Source organism: Microtus pennsylvanicus, chromosome 17 (assembly GCF_037038515.1).
Source record: "Microtus pennsylvanicus isolate mMicPen1 chromosome 17, mMicPen1.hap1, whole genome shotgun sequence".
Taxonomy (NCBI): Eukaryota; Metazoa; Chordata; class Mammalia; order Rodentia; family Cricetidae; genus Microtus; species Microtus pennsylvanicus.
Window position 1 is genome coordinate 13,609,997 of NC_134595.1, and position 24,860 is coordinate 13,634,856.

The 24,860-nt window shown below is 38.5% G+C and overlaps 1 protein-coding gene across 1 annotated transcript; it reads right to left on the reverse strand.

Moving 5' to 3' along the window:
• Positions 1 to 44: 44 nt before the first annotated feature.
• Positions 45 to 24,530, reverse strand: LOC142836861 (uncharacterized). Its single transcript, XM_075951513.1, is given in 6 exon segments — positions 45 to 516; positions 519 to 616; positions 618 to 2,222; positions 4,349 to 4,409; positions 4,607 to 4,733; positions 24,349 to 24,530. Coding segments are annotated over 6 exon segments (2,316 nt in total). The 5' UTR covers positions 24,376 to 24,530; the 3' UTR covers positions 45 to 118.
• Positions 24,531 to 24,860: the final 330 nt, after the last annotated feature.

The window sequence follows — 24,860 nt, forward strand, 5'->3', positions numbered from 1 at the left end:
CATTCAAAGGGTTTCTCTCCAGTATGGATTTTTTTTTTGTCTTTGGGGACTACTGTGATGAGCAAAGGCTCTACCACTCTGGTTACATTCATAGGGCTTCACTCCAGTATGGCTTCTTTTATGCCTTTGATGATCTGTGGCATGCAAAGGCTTTACCACAGTAATTACATTCATAAAGTTTCTCTCCAGTATGGGTGCTTTTAAGTCCTTGTAGATCACTGTTATGTGCAAAGGCTTTACCACAGTGATTACATTCATAGGGTTTCTCTCCAATATGGGTTCTTTCATGACTTTGTAGATAACTCTGGCGTGGAAAGGCTTTACCACAGTGATTACATTCATAGGGTTTCTCTCCAGTATGGCTTCTTTTATGTCTCCGTAGATTACTGTGACGTGTAAAGGCTTTACCACAGTGATTACATTCATAGAGTTTCTCTCCAGTATGGCTCCTTTCATGAACTTGTAGATGACTCTGTCGTACAAAGGCTCTACCACACTTATTACATTCATAGGGTTTCTCTCTAGCATGGCTTCTTTTATGCCTTTGAAGAAGACTGTGTTGTGCAAAGGCTCTACCGCACTGATTACATTCATATGGTTTCTCTCCAGTATGGCTCCTTTCATGAACTTGTAGATGACTCTGTTGTACAAAGGTTCTACCACACTGATTACATTCATAGGGTTTCTCTCCAGTATGGGTTCTTTCATGACTTTGTAGGTAACTGTGGCATGCAAAGGCTTTGCCACACTGACTACATTCATAGGGTTTCTCTCCAGTATGGCTTCTTTTATGAGTTAGGAGATTACTGTGACGAGCAAAGGCTTTACCACACTGATTACATGCATAGGGTTTCTCTCCAGCATGGCTTCTTTTATGTCTTTGTAGATGACTGTTATGTGCAAAGGCTTTACCACAGTGATTGCATTCATAGGGTTTCTCTCCAGTATGGGTTATTTCATGACTTTGTAGATAACTGTGGCATGCAAAGGCTTTACCACACTGATTACATTCATAGGGTTTCTCTCCAGTGTGGCTCCTTTCATGTCTTTGTAGATAACTGTGGCGTGCAAAGGCTTTACCACACTGATTACATTCATAGGGTTTCTCTCCAGTATGGATTCTTTCATGAACTTGTAGTTGACTGTGTTGTGAAAAGGCTTTACCACACTGAATACATGCATAGGGTTTCTCTCCAGTATGGCTTCTTTCATGCCTTTGTAGATGACTGTATTGTGCAAAGGCTTTACCACACTGATTACATTCATAGGGCTTCTCTCCACTATGGCTTCTTTCATGACTTTGTAGATAACTGCGGCGTGCAAAGGCTTTACCACAGTGATTGCATTCATAGGGTTTCTCTCCAGTATGGCTTCTTTCATGAACTTGTAGATGACTGTGTTTTGCAAAGGCTTTACCACACTGATTACATTCATAGGGTTTCTCTCCAGTATGGGTTCTTTTATGAACTTGTAGATAACTGTGGCATGCAAAGGCTCTACCACACTGATTACATTTATAGGGTTTCTCTCCAGTATGGCTTCTTTTATGTGTTAGGAGACTACTGTGACGAGCAAAGGCTTTACCACACTGATTACATTCATACGGTTTCTCTCCAGTATGGCTTCTTTCATGGACTTGTAGATGACTGTGTTGTGCAAAGGCTTTACCACAGTGATTGCATTCATAGGGTTTCTCTCCAGTATGGCTTCTTTTATGTGTTTGAAGACTACTGTGATAAGCAAAGGCTTTACCACACTGATTACATTCATAGGGCTTCTCTCCAGTATGGCTTCTTTCATGAATTTTTAGATGAGTGTGATGAGCAAAGGATTTTCCACACTGATTACATTCATAGGGTTTCTCTCCAGTATGGATTCTTTCATGAATTTGTAGATGACCGTGTTGTGCAAAAGCTTTACCACAGTGGTTACATTCATAGGGCTTCTCTCCAGTATGTGTTCTTTTATGCATTTGACAATGACTGTGATATGCGAAGGTTTTACCACATTGATTACATTCATATCGTTTCTCTCTAGGGTATGTTCTTTTATGCATGTGAAGAAGATTGTGATGTGAAAAGGCTTTACCACACTCATTTTCTTCATAGGGTTTCAATCTAGTATGTGTTTTCTCATGCCTGTGAAGATGACTGTCACATGCAAAGGCTTTAACACATTGAGTATATGCAGAAGTTTTCTCTCTACTTTGACTTGTTTCATGCCTACAATGATAATGGTACATGTGAAAGCATTACTACATTTAATACATTGTTTAATTTTTTTATCTGTATAAATTAATTTTACAACTTAGTCCTATTTTAAGGAGGAATTATATGTTAAGGTTTTATCACCATGTTAACAATCTTGTTTTTCCCCTTCATTAAAGCTTGCTTTTCATCTTTAAAGATAACTGATATCAGCCTTTATTACATGGTTCACATTTACAAAATCTTTTTTTTTCTTTAAGGAAATTATCATGTATTTGAAGAGAACTGAAAAAACTCAGAGCTTCCCCACTCTTATTGTATTAATAAAGTTTTCAATACTGTGTGTGATACTATATTTTCTAATGAACTAGGACAAACAGAAGTATTTACACAGTCCTAGTACTCATGGTACTTTTCTGAAATGTGAGCTTATCGATAGATTAACAATAAGAGTAGAAAATCAATTACTTGTATACTTGTACTCAAATTCAACAAGTATACTCAGCATAGTGTTGGCTACATTTCTTCTGTCTATTCGGAGAGAGAGAGGTATGTTATAACTTTTCTGATCCCTATGCTCACGTAGTTTGTGTCCAGAGTAACATATGATATACCTACTCAAGGTAGAATAACAAATATAAGGTTTTCACATTAACTTCACAGTTTGACTTTATGTCCTCATAGACTTGTGGTATCTGGATTAAGGTCTCTCCACAACAGCTACCCGTTGATTTGTGACTCTAACTGCCCCCTCATTAAACTTAACAAGTATATGGGTTAAACTACTCTCTCTATGGACTATTAGTGTAATAGAGAGTTTTGCAGGTATACTTATCACATTTTCAACATGTATATGTTTTATAATATGAATAATATGAAATAAATGGATTGCAGTTTTTCACTATAGCTCTCATTGTACTCTGAATCAAATGGTAATATAGGTTAAGACATTGTTTCTTTGACTTCTTTCTTAAAAGAATGACTCGCCCAGTAATCTTGTCTACTTCCAATAGGCAGGAGGATAACTATATGCTTTCATTTGGTTTCACCTACTTATGTAGTTTCTCTAGGATTATGAATTATAGGCTCAATGTCCTTTGTTTATGGCTAGAAACTAAATGTGAGTGAGTACAACCCATGTTCATCTTTTTGTGAAATAGGGTGTGGTGTGGGATGGGGGAAAGGGGAGATGGGATAGAAAAGTTAGAAGGGGAGGTTGGGGAGAGCTTGGGGGAATGGGATGGTTGGGATAAAGGAAGGGTGAATATGGGAGCAGGAAATCTTCATTCGGGGAGCTATTTTAGGGTTGGCAAGAGTCTTGACTCTAGAGGGGTTCCTAGGGGTCCAGAGAGATGTCCTCAGCTAGGTCCTTGGGCAGCTGAGGAAAGAAAGCCTGAAATGGCCTGATCCTACTGCCATACTAATGAATATCTTGTATATCACCATAGAACTTTCATCTGGTAATGGATGGAGATAGAGACCCACATTAGAGCACTGGACTGAGCTCCCAAGGTCCAAATGAGGAGCAGAAGGAGGGAGAACATGAGCAAGGAAGTCAGGACCGCGAAGGGTGCAGCTACCCACTGAGGTGATGGGGCTGATATAACGGGAGCTCTCCAAGGCCAGCTGGATTGGGACTGAAAAAGCATGAGATAAAACCGGACTCTCCGAACATGATGGACAATGAGGGCTGCTGAGAAGCCAAGGACAATGGCACTGGGTTTTGATCCTACTGCATGTACTGATTTTGTGGGAGCCTAGGCTGTTTGGATGCTCACCTTCCTAGACCTAAATGGAGGGGGAAGGACATTGAACTTCCCACAGGGAAGGAACACTGACTGCTCTTTGGATTGGAGAGGAAGGGGGAAGTGAGTGGGAGGAGGGGAGTGAGAGGAGGGGAATGAAAGGAGGGGGAGGGAAAAGGGACACAGGGAGGACGTGGAAATTTTTTAGTAAAAAAAAAAAAAAGAATGAATTGCAAGTGCAGTTCATCTATCTGAAATCAAGGTATACGATTTTGTAAGTATTTAATAATCATTGAGGCACTTTATTATTTACACTGTTGCTTTACTTTATAACATATAGGATACATTACAAATTCTTCAGAGATACATTTGTATCAGGTTATACATGAAAATTACCTTTCATGTCTTCTAGAACTTTGACAATGTTCTTCAATATTATGATCTTTCCAACTGTATCCTAAAAATATAGTGCCAGAAAAAATGTATGTTATATTAAAAATTGTAAAAAAATTTAGTTTGCATTTGAAGCAAACCTTACGACCATGCCTGATTTATTTACCCCATTCTTTTATCTCAATAATATTACAAAAGAGTATCACTAACCAATGAATAGTTGTCTCCTTATTTGAAACATGAAAGATAATTAAGTCTTACCTATACTAGCGAGGTTCCTGTAGATCTCCCCCATCACATCTTTGTAGAGATTCTTCTGGGAAGGATCCAGCAAAGCCCATTCTTCCAAAGTGAAGTTGATATGCACGTCATCATAGGTCACTGCATTCTAAAATATCCCGTACATGTGTACAACAGAAAGCATGAGTTTGACAACACCTTTAATATATACTTCGTTGACAGTATAGTCATATAATTCTGGTGCTCTCCATACTTATTCCATGACATAGACATCATAATTTAGTCAATGAGTCACTTTAGAAGCAAACTGAATAGGAGGTTCACCTCTGTCATATATGAACCCTTTGAATGTTTCACATTGCAAGAGAAATGGCTACTAACCAACAATAAAAGATATGTAAACAGATCAACAGTACAGAGTTAAGGTAAAAGAAATTGTATGAATGGTTATGTCCTAACTACAAAAAAGAAAAGTAAGGTGAAAAAAGCTGGATGCGTTGAATCATGCCTCTTATCCTTGCACTCAGAAGGTAGAGGCATGAATTTCTCTATCTGCATCTGAGTTGAATATAAGCCTAGTCTATGCCATCACTTCTAGGAAATTTAGAAATACATATTAAATACCTGTTTCACATAAAAAATGATAAAACAAACATTAAAGATAGAAATAACTCATAGATTTTTGCTGATGTTTCAACAAAGAGTTATGCATTTACTTCAACTCTTTATTCATCAACCAGAAACATGACTTGCCCCAATTTAAACTGCAACATAAGTAAGGTTTTACTAAAGGCCTGGTATGTTTAAAAAGTTACAAATGGACAAATGAAAACAATAGCAATTAATATGCTGATGACAAATAATCAACACAGAGCAGGAAAGATGGTTCAACAGTACAGAGTCCTCCTGGTCTTGCATATAGGTGGGCTCATGGGGGATCATAACTATCCATTATTCCAAGTTCAGGGTTTCTAGTACCATGTTTTGATCAATATAAGAACCAGGTACTCACATGGTGCATATCCATGCATACAGGTAAAACACTCTTTTTAAAATAAAAATTCAAGACAAACAAACACAGGCAGGAAAAAGGGTATGCACCTGCAATCCAATGATTAGGAAGGCACAGGCAGTATTAATGTCATGAATACATGCCATCCTGAGAAACATAATGATACACACTCTGTAAAATTTTAAAATTCAAGACATGGGTGAAGCTCAGTACAACAGCATATGCTTGATAGGAACAAAACCATCATACAACAATATAAAAACAAAAAAGCCAGGAATGCTGGCCCACCTTTAATCGCAGCACTTGGAAGTCTGAGCCAGAGGATCTCTGAGTTTGGAGCCATCATGGTATATATAGAGAGCTATTTTCAAGATAGCTAGGGATACATAGAGAAACCTTGTCTTCAAAAATAAACAAACAAAACTGAAAAGAGTATGCTACCAAACCACCTTAGCACTAGACAGCAGTTAATTCTACCAAATCTTATGTGATTTAGTGATAGAGTTCATAATGGTGGGGAAGTTATGACAGCAAAAGAAAAAAACTGACTGTTTAGTTTCAACCACAACACAATAGGCACAAAGAACAGGAAATAGGTTGAGGCTATAGAAACTCATATTGTGGGATTCCCCTCTGTATGCTGTGATTATCACTGGTTAATAAAGGAAATACTTTTGGCCTGTAACAGAGCTATAGGATCTTAGAGATCTTAGAGAGCTTGGAAAGGAATTCTAGACACTAAAAAATGAAGCTTAGCTGCATTTATTTCCCCAGATGGGCTTTGCTTACTGATGACATGCTGTGGCTCTTTAAGAGAGGTTTTCCTGATTTAGAGGTAGAAATCAAAACAAAATCAATAATAAAAAAGCTGCGCCATTTTGAAATGACAGCATTCTGGGCCATATTGCCAGCACAAACTCTTACTCTTTCTGGAAGACCAGCTATGGGGTCTGTGAGCAGATTGCTAATTGCAACTTAGATTCCTTGTGTTCCTGAAAATGGGACAAGGTAAATGGCTCTCCGAGGCAGCAAACATACCTCTACTATGTTGGACTGGGTGGAGCAAGCTGGCAGGCCATATGGCACAGCCTAAGTTCATAAGTAGTCCTTAGCATTTTAAGAAGCACTCCTGAATAGTAAAAAATTACAGATACACAATAGGACAGATTCATACATAAAAGACCTCTAAATGAGACATAGTGTGTTTACAAAATGTACATAGGCTTGGGAGAGAGAATGAAAAAATATAGTTATAAATACAAGTAAATGGTTTATAAAAAGTGAAATGAAGTCTTTAAAGGACAGTACAGGCAGTCATAAATTAAAGGAGTAAATAGAATAAAATAAATATCACAAAGTAATAGAATAAAGACAAATAAGGCACATAAATATGGATTATATAGAGTGTCTAGATTATGTATATTATTGAGTTTTATTTGAATTTTTTGACTGTAAAGGAGTTAAGTAACCAACATATATGCTTTAAAGGTATGATGTCTTCACAATTTAGGTCTAAAGATTGATTGCTTTGGAAAAGAAGTTGTTCCTTTGTGTCCACAGAGGATGACAACCTGTGGAATACTTCCAGACTAATGTGGTTTGATGAATCAAGACTGCCCAAAAGGTCACTGTGAACACCCCTAAAAAAATCATTCACCAAATAAAAAGCAGGAAGCCATTTAAAGAGAACTTTGTCCATATTCCCAAATGCTATTCATAAATGTTTTTTTTTTTACAATTAAAGGGGTATATGCTATAGAAATTTGCATTGGTATGGATCTGGGTTTATTGATATAATTTTTTTTTGATTTTGAGACAGGGTTTCTCCGTAGCTTCTTTGGTTCCTGTTTGGTACTAGCTCTTGTAGACCAGTCTTGCGTTGAACTCACAGAGATCCGCCTGCCTCTGCCTCCCGAGTGCTGAGATTAAAGGCATGTGCCACCACCACCAGGCTTATTGATACAAATGTAAGGTCAATTTTATTATATGCATTTCTGCTCTTGATTAAGCTATTGTATTTGTGCAGCTCCTTTTAAAATGTAATGTATAATTATGATATAGGTAAATAGAAAGTCATCTATAATAGTAATAGTCAAGTTTGTAGTCATGTTAGTTAGATTTTCTAGATGTACAGAGATGTATTTTAGATAGACAGGGATTCTTCAAATCTTTCAGAGACTGGCATAATATGACATTTAAAATGTTTTAAGAGCTTAAGAGTTTCCTGACAATGAGACACATCTGCTCCTGGCAGCACCAATCTACTGCAAGAGGATGATGGGCATCGAAGAAGCTCCTTATGAAGTTTGTTAGCCATTTGGGCAAGAAACTACTCTTGCGTGGACTGCTTGATGAACTGGATATGTAGGACCCACAGAGAAATGACTGCTGAACTTGCCTAAAGGTGAGATGATTCTTCTGGGTTCCTGATTCATGAAAGACTCTGCCAGACATTCTGCAGGACACAGAAGAAACTGATGCACTTTTCCATTGCAAGACAGAACAGGTTTTCAAATTTTCTGCTTCCTGGAAATGTCTGCTGGATACTATGGGCCTGTGGGCTGAAGACTGGATGCCCCAACAACACAGAAGAATTTCTGGTAATTGTCCAGGCAACAAGATATCTGTCATTTATAGAGATTTAGAAGTTGGTTACAAGATACTTCCTGTTTATTTAGGTAAAATTATGTCCTTCTGGGGTCTTTGATGGAGTTGCAGAATTTGTAGTTGTAGTTAGTTTTCCTTAGTTACGATAAAAGACAAAATAGATAATAAGTATTGTAACTGTAATTCTTGCATGATACCTGTTTTGTTATGTGTAATTTTACTATGTTAAAATTACAAACTTCGTTTTCATCTAAACTGAAAAGGGGAGGTGATAAACGATTCCCTTATGCATGCTGTGATTATCTGGTAAGAAACAGCCATCTAGCAATACACAGATTAATAACAATGGGTTAAATTAAAATGTAATAGTTAGCCAATAAGAAGCTAGAGATAATGAACCAAGCAAGATTTAATTAATACAGTTTCTGTGTGATTATTTTGGGGCAAGCAGCTGGGAACAAACAAGCAGCTATCCTTACTATATCATATCACATCCCCAATGAGAAATTTCATCCAGAAAGGCTCCTCCTACTAATGGTTTCACAAGCAATCAAATGAAAGTTACCAAAAAGAGGCATATATTAAAATACATCTTCCTATCTGGGAGGTTTTTCATTCAATAAATTACATTCTGACCTGGGTCACTATAGGCTCCTGGTTATTTATCAGGAAAATTAATTTAGTCACTCATAGTCCACAATAGCCCCTACATTGTTCAAATGTTCAAAGTCTCTTCTGATGCTCATGACGATCATGTGACAGTGACTTGTCCCACAGTCATTCAGTCCCAAAGAAACACACAAAGGTCTACATTAATTATAAACTGGTTAGCCTATTAGGACAGGCTTCTTATTAACTAATTCTTACATCTTACATTAGTACATAATTCTTATCTGTGTTAACCACATGGTTTGGTACCTTTTATCAGTGAGGCATTCTCATCTTGTATCCTCTGCATGTGGGTGATGACTGCAGACTGAGCCTTTCCTCTTACCAGAATTCTCCTGTTCTGATCACCCCACCTATCCTTCCTGCCTGGTTACTGACCAGTCAGAATTTTATTAAACCAATATGTGACAAATCTTTACAAGGTACAAGACCATTGTCCCACAGTAAGTAACATCTTGTAGAAATCAGAGAACAAAGTACATCTTTCCAACATACAATGGTACAGAATACCATTCACAATCCAAAGTAGAGAAATGGAGACATAGTGAGGGAAGATTGAACCAAGGCAAGACTGAAGCATAGCAGGACAAACATTAATTCTCATAGCTCTGTCTCAGATGCACAGGGCTTCAGTTTCAAAGGGCTTAGATGGCCCTATCCCTGCATCTTCTCATACATCTCTCTCTTTGGTTTCTTCTACTCCCTATATTCAGCTAGCTCTCCATAGAAGATGTCTAATAGTTTAGGCATCTCTATATATTGTGGTACCAAACTGCAACCTAGGCTACCAAAATAAAACTCTGGCTGTTGTGGAATATTATTATTAAAATGTATTATATTTGTTTATGTTGTGAAACAATTGTTTCAATGATGCAAATATGTAATGCATTCTTTTATGTTGCATTTGTTTAATTCTGTAAAGATATGATACTGGGCTGCTCTAAAATGCATGTTTGGCCTAATGAACAGTCAATGGCTTGGTAGGAAAGATTAAGAAGGGCTGGAAGGCAGAGAGAATAAATGGGAGTGTTGTTTTTCTCCACAAAACTGACTTTTCATTTCTTTCTACACCATTCATATTTTTTTTCTGCTGTAGACCTAAATAAATAAATAAATCAAAATACAATGTTCCCACATTCTACCCAGCAACAAAATCACTTTGGGTGTACCACATTTTGACCTAATTATGTTTGTTTCTTGCTGTGATTAAATTCTCTAAATAAAAGCATATGAGGTGATAAACAGGCTTGTTTTACTGATATTTCCAGATCACAAGCCACAACTGTGGAAGGTTAGGATAGAAACTCAAGTTAGGAACTAAATGCCAGAGACACAAGGATAAAAATGTTTACTGGCTTTCTTTCTTGCTTAGTCATTCTCTCAGATCCAGCTATCTTTCTTATCCCACTCAGTCACACTTGCTTAGTGGGTGATGACCTCCACCATAAGGGAAAGAGAAAAGCATTCCCAAATTAATCATCAATCAACACAATTTTCCCCAAATAGTAAGTAGCAATTTTGATCTGGGCAAAGCCTCAACTGATGTTCTCTCACATGACTGTAATCTAAATCATGTTGACAGCTGAAGCTAATGAAGGAAGAGATGAAAATATATAAAAAGATTCTTTTAACCACAAAATCAATATATTAACCATAACAAACACCAAGTTTTCATAACAAACATGTGTTTCCAAAAACACAGATTGGTCAAGAAATGGGAAAAGAGAACCTCTAAGATCAAGAAGAGAAAACTAAAACTGTCTCTGCAAAGAAACTTCCTAAACTAAGAAATGCTCAGGGACCTCATAATATACTATATTTTCTGAAAAAGAATCATGAAGATCTATCATTTTCCTAGAGAAACAACAATAAATTTAGATCATAATTCATAAAATAAAAGTATATATGGTATCATAGGCAAAACAAGACACAAAAACAGGCCTACAAATACATACCAGGGTTCCTTAAACAAGAAAGACAAGATACTAACAAAAAGTAAATAACAAGAAATCACTGGCCAGTAGTCATCCTGTGCACTCTAGTTCTCTCCTTGACTGATAATAGAAAATGGATTGGGTGAGGAGAGCTGTTCCACCAAAACTGGAAAATTTGCATAAAACTTTCAAATGTTTTAATTTTATACAATAGTTTTGATTACTAAAAGAATTTCATTCTGTTATAAAAAGAAAATTATATTGATTAAGATCACTTAGGAACCATTTTGTTTCTTATGACTGAAGATTGCCTGTAAGTCTGCATCAGAGTGAGGAAATAAAAACTTTCTCAAACCACATGCAATGTAAAAACATAGAAAAACCAGTATATAATTTGTATTATACACCTAAAGCAATTTGCTTTGCTCTAATTGTTTTAAGAGGCGGAATACTTTTGAAAAGAAGTTTATCCCCACATTTTGTGTATGTTTATGTGTGAGAAAGAATGTCTTCCATGTGTATAACAACAGAGGGTGTCATGTCAGATCCGCTGAATCTGGAGTAGAAGGTGGTTCTGAGCCTCCCCACTTGTATATTGGGATAGGAACAGGCCTAATAATTTCAAGTCAATGAAAAATTCTTAAAATATAGACTGTCATGAGCTGAGCAATACTTTAGCTATATCATTCTGGTTATCTATTGAGAAAAAACTTGTACAAAATTATAGAGTACAATGAAAATTAAGATGGTAGCTCCTCAGAAAATTGGGAATAGATCTACCCCAGGATGCTGTTGTACCAATCTTGGGTATATACCCACAGATGATCCATCCTGTAGTTACTGTTTTTTTTTATTTTTTATTTATTTATTTATTTATTTATTTATTTTTTTACTCTTTGGCTATTTTGGGAGCCCACCATCCAGCTCCCAATTATATCACATGGAAAATTATTTTTACCTATGAATGCCCAGTCTTAGCTTGGTTCTAGCCAGCTTTTCTTAATTTAAATTATTGTATCTACCTTTCGCCTTTGGGCTTTTATCTTTATTCTATATACCTTTCTTTACTTCTTACTTGTGGCTAACTGTGAAGTTGGTCCCAAACATTCTCCTCTTTCTTTTCTTGGTCCTCAATCCTTCTCCCTTTTTCTCCTTTTATTTATTCTCTCAATCTGGCATCCCAACCTATCCCTCTCCTGCCCAGCTACTGGACATTCAGATCTTTATTAGACCAATCAGGTGTTTTAGGCAGGCAAAGTAACACAGCTTCACAGAGTTGAAAAATGCAACATAAAAGAATGTAACACACTATTGCATCACTAAATAAATATTCCACAGCATAAATAGATGTAATGTTTCACAACATTTCCCCTTTTGTCTAAATAAAAAAAATGAAAGGTTATAACTTTTCACTTTCCCCACAGCTGCTGTTTCCTTTTCATTGGCATTAAAACATTAAAATTAATAAACTACTGTGCAATCTATATCTAGGGGTATTAATTACCTTTCTCTGTTTATTAAGCATATGTTTTAGGAGGCCAGAAAAACATTAACTAGTTAATCTTTATCAATAAAAATTGGGAGTCAGATATCACAGGTAAAAACCTGAAAGATCAGAGAAGCAGTGAAGAAGACACCAGTGACTCTCTCTGTTCCATTTCTCTATCCAAAATAGGCAAGATCCTCTCTCAGCCCAACCTTATTACTTGTCTCCTTTCTATCCACAGTCCTCCAACTTCTATAGTATCATTGTAAGTAAATAGCTAGCTTTGTTGTCTGACTCCAAACATGCTTTTTTTTTATCAGAATATGAAAAAAATATATCACACAACACCCTGCAACCTCTTATATATCCCACTCTTGCTACTTCCACACTCCTATGCAGCTCTCCATGGAACATGTCCCATAGCTTGGGTATCTCAACATCTTGAAATCTGAAATGTGATCCAGTTTCATATCCACCACTTCATGTAATGAACCCTCAAAATCTCTTCTTCACTGCAGCTCTGACTCTGCCAAACATAGATGGGCAAAATAGTGATGACCTGATCACAAAAGAAGAATCCATGATCTTTATGTTTTGCATCTTTCATGTTTCCTGAATCAGTATGATATAGGTGATCCTGCCAAGATTTGATAGACTCTACCAAGCTTGGACCAAATTTGCTGCAAGTTCTATATGATGATGCTCCTGGGACAAGGAATTACTTTGTGTACTTCTTCCAAAAATTAAGGTCTTAGTTAGATGCAGTCTTACACGTGGAGCATCTTCCTAGGCTTCAAATGCACAGACAGGCTCTTTCCTTTAATGGTGCTAAAATTTTTGATAATCTCTGTACCTTTTTCACCACTAGACTGCCATCTGAAAATACCTAGTATTATTTTTCTTAAAAAAACAGACTTTTTCTGATGTAAGCTGTGAATATGTGCTGCTTTTATTGGTTGATGAATGAACCTGTTTTGGCCTATGACAGGGCAGAATATAGCTAACTAGGAAATCCAAACAGATACAGAGAGAAAGAATTCAAGAAGACTCCAGGAGCCGCAGGAGGAAAAAAATATGAAGTAATTAAGTCATGAATCATGTAGCAAAGCAGATATACACAAACTATGGGTTATGGGTTAATTTAAATGTAAGAGTGAGCCATTAGTAGTCTGAGTCATTGGCCAAATATTTATAATTAATATAAGCCTCTGAATGGTGATTTTGGAGGTGGCAGATGGGAGAGAAACTTGCAGCTATATTTGTCAGCTCTTTCTTCTTCATTTTTTTCACTATACACCTGAATGAGTCATCAGTAATCACCATCCAATAGAAGCAATGTTTTGTACAGGAAATCAGTTTATTCCTTTGTAATTCTACCTACACACTTTCTCAAAAATGGAGAGAATAAGAAAGATTAGGACAAAGATTTCACACAAATGATCTCTAGATAAATTTTTCATGAAGTCTTCTAAGTACCTCTGCTTATGTATCATGCTAAGATCACCTGATACATAGGGGCCACAAGGAATAAATACAGACTTGGGCGGAAAGGCTACAGCAAGACAAGGCTTTGACTGTTTATTGAGGACAATCAGACTTTTCATTTATCAAAAACAGAAGATAGGCCGGGCGGTGGTGGCACACGCATTTAATCCCAGCACTCGGGAAGCAGAGGCAAGTGGATCTCTGTGAGTTCAAGACCAGCCTTGTCTACAAGAGCTAGTTCCAGGATAGGCTCCAAAACGACAGAGAAACCCTGTCTCGAAAAACCAAAAAAAAAAAAAAAAAAAAAAAAAAAAAGATAATGGCAATTTCTATGACCACTATAGTTATAGCTTCCAGGAAGATGTGGGATTCCCGTTTGTAAGCTGTGACTATGTTTTATTGCCATTGGTTAATATAAAAATCTCCTTTGGGGCTGGAGAGATGGCTCAGTGGTTAAGAGCACTGCCTGCTCTTCCAAAGGTCCTGAGTTCAATTCCCAGCAACCACATGGTGGCTCACAAACATCTGCAATGAGATCTGGTGCCCTCTTCTGGCCTGAAGGCATACCTTCAGACAGAATACTGAGAATACTGTATACATAATAAATAAATAAAATCTAAAAAAAAAAATCTACTTTGGACTTAGGGCAGCACATAATAGAGCAAGGTGGGATTTCTGAGCAGAGAGAGAGGTGAAAAGAGAGTTAGGAAGACACCATGTAGCTGCTAAGGAGACAGATGCCAGATAGAACCTTACCAGTAGTCCACAGCCATATGGCAATACATAGATTTATAGAAATGAGTTAATTTAAGATTAAGTGTTACTTAATAAGAAGTCAAAGCTATTGGCCAAGCAGTGTTGTAATCAATAGACTCTGTGTAATTATTTCTGGGCATCCAGAAACAAATAGCCCCCATTAACCAAATGGTGCCAAAATGAGGCAACTACATCAACACAAAATCTGAGAGAGTTAAAAAAAATCTAGACACAAAGAACAGAGTAAAGCCGACTTCTTGGTAGCCACATATTTTTCCAGATGGGCTTTCTTAGCTGGCAGCAAACAAGGGTGCCACAGCTCCTATAAGAGACGTCATCCTGACTCAGCCACAAAAAATTCACAGCTTTTTTGGGGAAGGGCTTCCTGGTTTGTGCTGGCACAAATAGCTCTGACTCTCATGGGACGTACTGCACCTGGGATCTGTGTGCAGCATGTTACAAATTGCTTAATGGAGACACAGAAATGCCATGTCTCTTGAGCAGTGGCAGAAAGAATGGCTTGCAGAGATGGCAGTAAACATACCTCTGCCATGTTGGACTAAGTAGAGCAAGCAGGCAGAGCTGAGGAGTTGGTCCTAGCCATGCCTGTTCAGCATTCTTTTTTTAAAAAAAAAAAGTACTTCTGGTCAGAAAATAATTACAAGTATGCAAACAAGGCCAGATTCAAATAAAAAGAATTGTAAATGGGTCACAGTGTATAAATGTATGTAAGCTTCATAGATTAAAGGAGTATAGAAAAATAAGCCATACAAAGATGTGAAATACACAGAGCATCTAGATTAAGTGCATTATTGTGTGTTCTTTAAGTTTTTTGACTGTGAATGAGCACAGAGAGACGTTTCATTGTATGGGCTGCTAAGGCAAACCAACATATATACTTTAAAAGTATCTTGACTTCAAAATTTGGGTCTAAGAATATGTTGCTTTGGAAAAGAGGTTCTGCTTTTGTTTCTGTAGAGGATGAGAACCTGTGGATTCCTTCCAGAATAAGGTGGTTTGATGGACCAAGATCCCCTGATAGGACTCCATGAACCCTCAAAAGACTTTGTCCAACAAAAAGCAGAAAGCAGTTTGGCGAGAAGTCCTCCAAAATTCCCAAATATTGTTCATAAATGTGTGTTTACATTTAAATGGGATATAAGGATAATCCTTTGTATTTGTATAGACCTTGGTCTATTGATACAAATTTAAGGTCAATTTTGTTAAATGAACCTCTGCTCTTGTTTATGGTATTATATTCAGTTCATTTAAAGATGCAATGTATAGTTAAGGAATACAAATTAATAGATAGTCATTTACGTTAGTTAAAATTGTACTAATGTTAGTTAGGTGTTCTAGATGTAATGAGATATATTTCATATGGATTGGTATTCTTCAAATCTTTCAAAGACATATAATATGGCATTTTAAATGTTTTAAAAACTTAGGCCATTTGATAATAGTAAGACATGTCTTCTTCTGGTACCACCAATTATTTCAGAGAGGTTGATGGGTATTGGAAAATCTCATTATGAAATTTGCCTTCAATCTGACAAGGCTAGCCATTTGGGCAAGAAACTGCTCTTGCCAGGATTACTTGGTGGTAATGTTGTATAGACTGGACATGCAGGACCTAAAAAAATGACTGCTAAAGTTGCCTAAGGAAGGTGAGATAGTTTCTGCTTCATGAAAGAGTCTGCTAGACATTCTGCAGAACACAGAAAAAAGGTGACTGAGAAACTGGCAATATAGGGGTAACTGTCATTGAAATTTTCTGCTTCATTGAAAGGTCTGCCAGATACTATGGGCCTATAGACTGAAGATGGATGCCCCAATATTACAGAAGAACTTTGGGTGACTGTCCAGGCAGCAAGATGTCTTTGTCAATTCTAGAGTTTTGGGTGTGCTTATAACTACTTAGGAAATATATGTCCTTCTGGAGAATTTGATGGAGTTGAAGAAAGACAGTTTTATAATTATAAAAGCTAGATTAGATATAAAACTTTAGACTCACAAAGATAGAATAGATGACATAGTATTTTCCTCAGTTTGCCAAATGTAAATGGACTAAATACTGTAACTATAATTCTTGCTTGATAATTGTTTTCTTGCATGTAATCTTGCTATATCAAAGTTAAAACCTTTCTTTTTACTTTTTACAGAAAAGGGGAAGCGATGTGCGATTTCCCTCTGTATGCAGTGAATATGTATTATTCCAGTTGGTTAATAAAGACACAGCTTGAACCTATGGCAGCACAGAATAGAACAAGGTGTGAATTCCAAGCAGAGATAAAGGAGTAAAGAAGGAAGAGTCAGGGAGATGCCACCTAGCCACTGCAGGAAGCAAATGCTGGATGGAACCTTACTGGTAGGCGACAGTCATGTGGCGATACACAGATTAATAAAAATGGGATGGGGCTGGAGAGATGGCTCAGAGGTTAAGAGCATTGCCTGTTCTTCCAAAGGTCCTGCGTTCAATTCCCAGCAACCACATGGTGGCTCACAACCATCTGTAATAAGGTCTGATGTCCTCTTCTGGCCTTCAAACAGAATATTATATACATAATAAAAAAATAAATATTTAAAAAAAATAATAAAAATGGGTTAATATGAGATGTAAAAGTTACTTGATAAGAAGCCTAAGCTATTGGATGTGCAGTCTTAAAATTAATACAATTTCTGTATAATTACTACAGGTCTGGACAGTGAGGAAATGACCAAGCAACCTCTATTTTTTGGGTTTTTTTTATTTATTTATTTTTATTTCTTTCTTTTTTTCTTTATTAAAGATTTCTGCCTCCTCCCTACCACCGCAGAAACCTCTGTTTATACCAGGATATAATGAAGTTTGCAAACTATATAACATATACAGGATTATTGCGTAAATTTAATTGTCCTGTTAAGCATTCATGATTCCTTGACTACTAAGGGATTATACAAAAAAGCACAAATCAGCCTGAATGCTTCACTAGCTGAGAAAATTTAAAAGTCTGTCAGGAACTCAGACATATATAGTGACCCAGGAACCATGAACTTTAATCTGAAAAACCTACGACATAGGTCTCTCAAGACAGTTTAGGTTAGGCCAACTCCATGGCCTAAATAGCCTACTGCCCACTAAAATCCTATGACCTTGACCTCTACCAGCTGACATTACTCTCAACATTCACATCTTCTAGTTCATACAGGAACAGCTGATTAAGCTCTTTGTCCAGTTTTCTGATATCTTCAGCATTCTTATGAGAGTCAACATTCCCAGGTCCTTTGCAGCAACAAAATCCCCTTTGAGTCCCATTTTTGTTCCACCTTTCTTCTCTGTTGCTGTTATTAAATTATGCAATCAAAAGCAACTCAGGTAATGAACATGTTTATTTGGTTGTTAGCCCTATTTTACAATTCCTCCTTATGAGAGCTTAGGATAGATACTCAAGCTAATAACTAAAGGCAAAACATGTGGAATCATTGTTTTCTGGCTTTTCCTCTTGCTTTGTCAAGGTCTTGTGCTCTAGAGCTAGCTCTCCTATCTATCCCAGGGCTGCTTGGTCAGAGATATCACCAACTCAGTGGAAGAGCCTTCCTACATCAATCAAAATCAACACAATCTCTCAGATACCTTAGTCAGATATTCTGATCTATGCATACTCTCAATTGGTATTTTCTCAGATCACTCTAAGCTATGTTATGCTGACAGCTGAGGCTAATTAGAGGAAAGAGGTAATACTATACAAGAGGATTTTAAAGACCCAAAGGCAAGGTACTAATCATATCGATCACTTCAGTAGCCAAAACACATAACAGGAAGATAGATATTCCAGGAAATGGAAAGAGGCAAACATCTAAGATAAAGAAGAGAAAACTAAAACTGTCTCTCCACAGAAATGTCCCAAACCAACAAAAACTCAAGGAGCGCAAAACATGAGAAATCTGAATACAAAATTGGTGAGACCTTATTTTCCAGAAAATAAACAGTATAGTTAAACAACAATGAGTAAAATTAACAACATGGATGGGGGGCACTGACAAAGACACAAAGACATATTATGCTCCTTTAAATGAAAACTACAAGATTCTAACCAAAGTCAAACACTAAGAAATCACTGACCAGCACTCATCTTATACACTACAGTTCTTTTTTGTTTTGTTTTGTTTTTAGTTCTTTTGATTTTTCGAGACAGGGTCACTCTGTAGCTTTGGTGCCCGTCCCAGAATTAGCTCTTGTAGACCAGGCTGGCCTTGAACTCCCAGAGATCCACCTGCGCTACCACCACCCGGCAACCCTTCAGTTCTTTATCTTTTACCAATAATAGAAAAATGCTTGGGCGAGGAGCGCTGTTCCACCAAAATTGGAAAGATTCACTTAAAACCTTCTCATATCTTAACTTTATAGAAAATAGTTTTGACTACTGATAAAATTTCCTGATCTTATAGTAATAAAAGTCTATTAGGATCACTTAGACACCATTTGCTCCCCATGACTGATGACTGCATGTAAGTCTGCAATCAGAGTGAGGAAATGGAAACATTTAAAAACAAAAATCAAGATAGCAGATTTTTAAAGAATCAGTGGACACCTACAGCAACTTGTTTTACTCTAATTGCTTTATAAATCACAAGAACTTTTGAAAACAAGTTTATTGCTATTTTTTGCATATGTGCGTGAGTGAGAATGTCTTCCATATGTATACAAGTAAGAAAAAAGATGGGTTCAGATGCCCTGGATCTGAACTGGTATATGAGCCTCGCAACTTGAGTATAGGTATCTGAATTCAGGTCACCTCCAAAATGAATATGTGTTGAGCCACCTGCCAACATTCATAATAATTTTTATCCAATAAACCAAAAGGCTCTCACAGATTAACAACAATAGAAAAAAAGCATAAACAAATAAATACATGTAAATAAATGATCCTTAGAAACATGATGCATCAAAATTAAGATGATATGTATGGTAAATTTACACCATAAATACAGTACAATGGAAATTCCCAATAATTTTTAACAAGAAAGCTGATTACAAAACTACATTCATGTTCAAGCACTCATACTAATCAATGGGATTATGAAAAAATAGTGCACAGATTGACATAATATAATATGACTTCTTTCTGGGTGGTGGTGGTACATACCTTTAATCCCAGCACTCAGGAGTCATAGACAGGAGGATCTCTGTGAGTTAGAAGCCAGCTTGGTCTACAGAGCAAGTTCCAGGACAGGCTCCAAAGCTACAGAGAAACCCTGTCTCAGGGAAAAATAATTACCACAACAAAGCTGATCAATCAAGAATGTGTATGGTATTGGGGAAAGAATAAAGAGGATGGAGAAAAAGCCAAGAAAAAAGGCAGGAAAATACAATCAGCTATTAACCAAAGGACCAAAGGAAACTAGTCAGGAAACGTGTGATCTTGACCAATGATACCCAGCTGCCTATGATTCTGTGTATAGAAATTAAATAAAGACTTCACAATTTTCACAAAATATTTCAAAGTGACCCTTAAACTGTTGTTTCTGACACTCTAGCTACTGGTATTTCTTCCAGAGAGGCCCCATGCTCTAGAGCTCTCTCTGCAAAAGTGATAATCTCCTGCTATGGTTCTTCAGGCCCTTAGACCTCCTTGTGGTTTCAGGAAAACCCAGCCCCATTGATGCCCAATCTCAAAACAATATAGAATAATTTCTGCTTCCTGTCAAATGGATTATAGCACAAGGTATAGATTCTGCTCTGTCTTCCTGCCCAATACCATACACACCTAAGAAACCACTGCAGCTCAGAAACTCCCTTTGTCCCCTGGACTAAACATCACTGAATCACACCACTGCAGCTAGTGGTAGCAGAAAGTTAGAAGCATTTTAATCACGTATTGCTAAAAGACATTCAACATCATCTAGTTCTACCAGCTTTTAAACTATTTCAAATATTTATAAGACAAACTTGAAAGTAGACTGCAATATTCAGAAGTTCTAGAAGCCAGATTATCAGTTTTCAAATCTGTCTTCCCACTGCACACCAAAAGCATGTCCCTGTGTGTACACTGGACAATGATATTACAAGCACTATAGACTACCAGGCCAGTGCTACAGAGTCTTCCTCTCCCAGGAAATCCATACACAGGGAGGCTCAGAGGACAAGGAGCCCTGACCAGGTCATTACATAGAGCAACAGAACCACAGCCTGGCTCATGGTCCATCCAAACCTCAGCAGAAATGACAGCTCAACAGACCTCCCCTGAACGCACTACACTCACTATGGCATAGCTTGTGTGTGGTCTTCCTTACAACTCATCACAACAAAAGTAGAAAAGAATCCTGGAGAGAACCTGCAAGATGCCTGCCACTATTCTTCCTGATTGCTAAGACTTCCCAGAGTCTCTCATTGGTTAAGGCCTCCCTGCTGGGTCTCAGACTATGATCAGCTCCCTTAATGGGTGAGCAGAGTTTAAATGACTCAGAGAGCACAGCACTTCCCGTTCTGCCCTTCCAGCCCAGTAGGCAGGGCCCTAGTCCACAAAGTTTGTATTTTAGTAGACATTCATCCACTTTCCTAGAGCATACCCTGACCCTCATCCAAAGCACATTCCATTCCACACTCAATGTGCAGTGCAGCCAACCCATCGCCTCTCACCTGGGAAATGCTGCAGCCAAACACAGGTCACATTCACAACTGTTGTTAAAGAAAAATGGCCATAAATTAGAAGATAATAAGGGGCCTTGTAAGGCTTGGGGACAGGAAAGAGACTGTGGATATGATATAATCTCAAAAAATTATTTTAAAAAGTTGAAACAGGCTTTATGGCCATGTGCTTCAGAAACTAGGGATTTATGTAAGAGCACATCAAAGATTTCTTAAACCTTTGGTCTCAGGTTTTTTATATTTAAAACCAGTAAAATAACAATCCTGTTAGGCAGTGCCATATTTTACTCAATCTATTTTGGTTGACCTACTGTAACTATAGCAATTTGGTTTAATGAGAAGGTCAGTTCTTTATCCAGAGTCTTGAAAGTCCTGGCCACTGGGACATTTATGGAGCATCTAAAATTGATTACCTAATTCCTAATTAGGTAATTAGTACATAGTAGTAATAACAAGTACTACTGTTGAAGTAGATAAGTTCACAACCCCTGTCTTATCTCTCCCTTTCTGCACTGTGAATCTATCAGCTTGAAGCTTGACCTATATACTCAATTCTTGCACAGATCCCTCTTCATTTATAAGGAAGTACTTAAAGACAGAGATACTGGAGGTCACTAATTAGCTGGTCTATTCTTCCTTCTCACAGACCAGTCAAGGCCCGGTCCTGAAGGAGTTGCAGGACTGTCTATCCAGCACTGGGCAGCAGAGGCAGCATTAGGTGTTTAAAGCAATTTTCAGTTACATAGCATGAGGCAACAGGATTATAAGTTCATAGTCTCCCACACCAGTATGGCAGAGCCTCCCCCTGCCCCAGGGAATCCACACTCAACAAGCTCAGAGGCCAAGGGCCACTAACCAGGTCACCAGACTAATTAACAGACCGTGTCTCGCTCATGGTCCACTCCTTTCCAAGCAGCTCTGACAGCTCAGCCAACCTGTTCTTCTTGGTCTGGGGACAGTGGCCCCTACTGTCACCATGGCCTGGTTTTGTGGTCCTCCTTACAGCTCCCTTCAGCAAAACAAGAGAATCCTGGAAAGAACCTGTAAGCTACCTCCTACTGATGCTCCTGATTGCCAAGTAGAGTCCTTCATTAGCTAGAACCACCCAGCTGGGCTTCAAGACACTAGAAGTTACCATACTGTGTGAACAGAAATCAAATGTCTCAGAGAGCAAAAACCCTCCAGGTTTGGCCTTCCACACTAGGGTGAGACAAGACACTAATCTTGGAAATTTGTAGTTTAGTACAATCCCCCATGCCCCCAGAGCACTGTCTGTTCCTCCTCCAAGGCACAGGGTCCTATGTGTACACATTCCATTACACAATCAATGTCAATACTAACCAACCCTTTACTTCATAGCTGTGAGGTCATGCAACCAAACACAGGACACATTCAAACAGTAACTGTTAAACAAAAAGAGGCCATGGATTAGAACATGATAAAGGGCATAAGGAAACAGTAAGAAGCAAGAGAGAGATAGTGAAAATAATGTAATTATGATATCAAAAAATATGGTTAAAAAGTTGAAACAAGCTTCATGGTCATGTGCTCCAGAGACTAGGGATCTGTATTAGAGCACACCAAGTACATCTCACATCATTTTTCTCAGGGTATAGTCATGTTAGGCAGGACCACACCATTTTATCCAATTCTTCTAGTTTGCTTGAACTAATGTTGAAAGACCCCCGGTGAGGGGAGACACTCACTCAAGTCTCGGGATAACAGGAACCCCACCAAAACTCAAGAGAGACCATCCTTGCTGCAATCACATGAGGCTTTAATCCATGACGTGAGACGAAACGAGAACCAGTGCACTGGGGCCAAGACTCATAACCCAAGCAGGGGAAGAATTCAACCCCGAGTGACCGCGAGAAGTGATTTTTAAGGGAAGAAACCACAGTCCAGTTATCTGGAATTGGCAGGGAGTGTCACGGAAAATTCCGAAAACACCAGTGAAGAACACAAAGGGGCAACTCCCTGCCTCCCAAAACCACTCCCAAGGTAATAATCAGCTAGTTCTTAAAACTCTACAATGGGGGAAACTCCCTGTTTCTCAAGATTATTCTCAAGATTACAGCCCAACTTTAACTTCAGCTAGTTCCTGAAACACAGTCACCAAACTGGCTAATGCTAGATTCCTGATTCTTCTCTTCCTGGTTAGATTTTTGGCTATTTTCTTCCTGCTTGGTGTGGGGGGGACACCAGGATTTATCCAGGGCTTTCTTTGGGGATACCTGGAGTTATCCAGGTCTTTCACTGTAATCGGAATTTATACCGATTCTTGAAGGCATGGTCTGTCGGGTGTCACTACTCATTGCTAATGTCCACTACTGTCACAGCAGAAAAGCTTTCATCTCTTTATTGCCCATCCTTTTCTTTTGTGACTATGCTTGCTTTACAGTTGGTCAGTGAACTAAATTCTTACACAGGTCCTACTTCACTTATAAATTCACAATAAAATATGGAGAAGTTGGAGGATACTCTTTCACTAATCTATTTCTCCTTCCCACAGACCAGTCAAGCTCCAGCTTGGAAGGAGTTGCAGGATTGTCTTTCCAGCACTGGGTAGCAGAAGCAGGATTAGGTGTTCAAAGCAATTCTCAGTTACATAGTGTGAGGGAAGCCTGAGCTACAGGAGATATTAATATAAACCAGCTGTTCTCAGTCTTCCTAATGTTGTGATCCTTTAAAACAGTTTAGCATTGGAGTGTTACTTTATACAGGAAATACTGTTTATAAGCTCCACAGAATTAACTCCAGAGGTATCCTAAACCTAAATAGTAAATGTTCAAGGTGCAGAACTTCTGGAACAGAAGTTCTTTGTGACTTTGGCAAATCTATGTTTCATTGCGACAATACAAGCACTAAGGGAGCCCGCATTTCACAGGGAAGTCAGCAGCAATGGTATTTCAAAGCACAGTCCCATTCCCAAATCTCTAACAGGCGCAGTAAGGATAGTGAAGTTACTCAGAGGCTGACAGCCACTCGGAAATTTCAAAGAACATGCAGAATCACGCGGAATCGCGCAGACCCTGCTGGGGCATGCAGGACCAGCAGGACCAGGCAGAAACAGGATGAACTCTACATCTGGTCAATGGCTCCCACGTGGCTGGAGGAGGATACAGCACACAGTCTCCAAGGCTCAACTAGCCGCCTCTCCCGGTCTGAGAATAGCCCCAAGCTCACCACATCATGGTTTTCCAACTTGCCCATGCTCCTTGCTCAGCTTCCTGCAGTCACAGCAGAGCACACAAAACCACTGACGCGGACTTGTCCTCAAGTCAAGCTTGAAAATGTCTGAGGCCGACGCCGACGCCGAGGCCGCTGCCACCGAGGCCGCCCTCGTCCAGGACTCCACCGCAGCCGCCTAGACCGCCGCCGCCGAGGCCGCCGCCGCCGCCGAGGCCGCCGCTGCCACCGAAGCCGCTCCAGCCTAGACCCTGCTGCCTGTGCCGCCTCAGGAAGAATCTTGCAAAACTTCTGACTTGCAGGTCACCTGGAGGGCCTGATTGGCTAGTGAGGCCTGAGTGACAAGAGCACCTCCCCCCATAGAGTCCTACTCACCTTAAAGACACAGCTCAGCAGGGTGGTGACAGTGGAGGTGCAGGCCTCTAATTCCAGCACCTGGGGGCAGAGGTAGGTGAATTTCTTTGATTTCTAGACCAGCCTGGTCTACAAGAGCTAGTTACAGGAAAGCT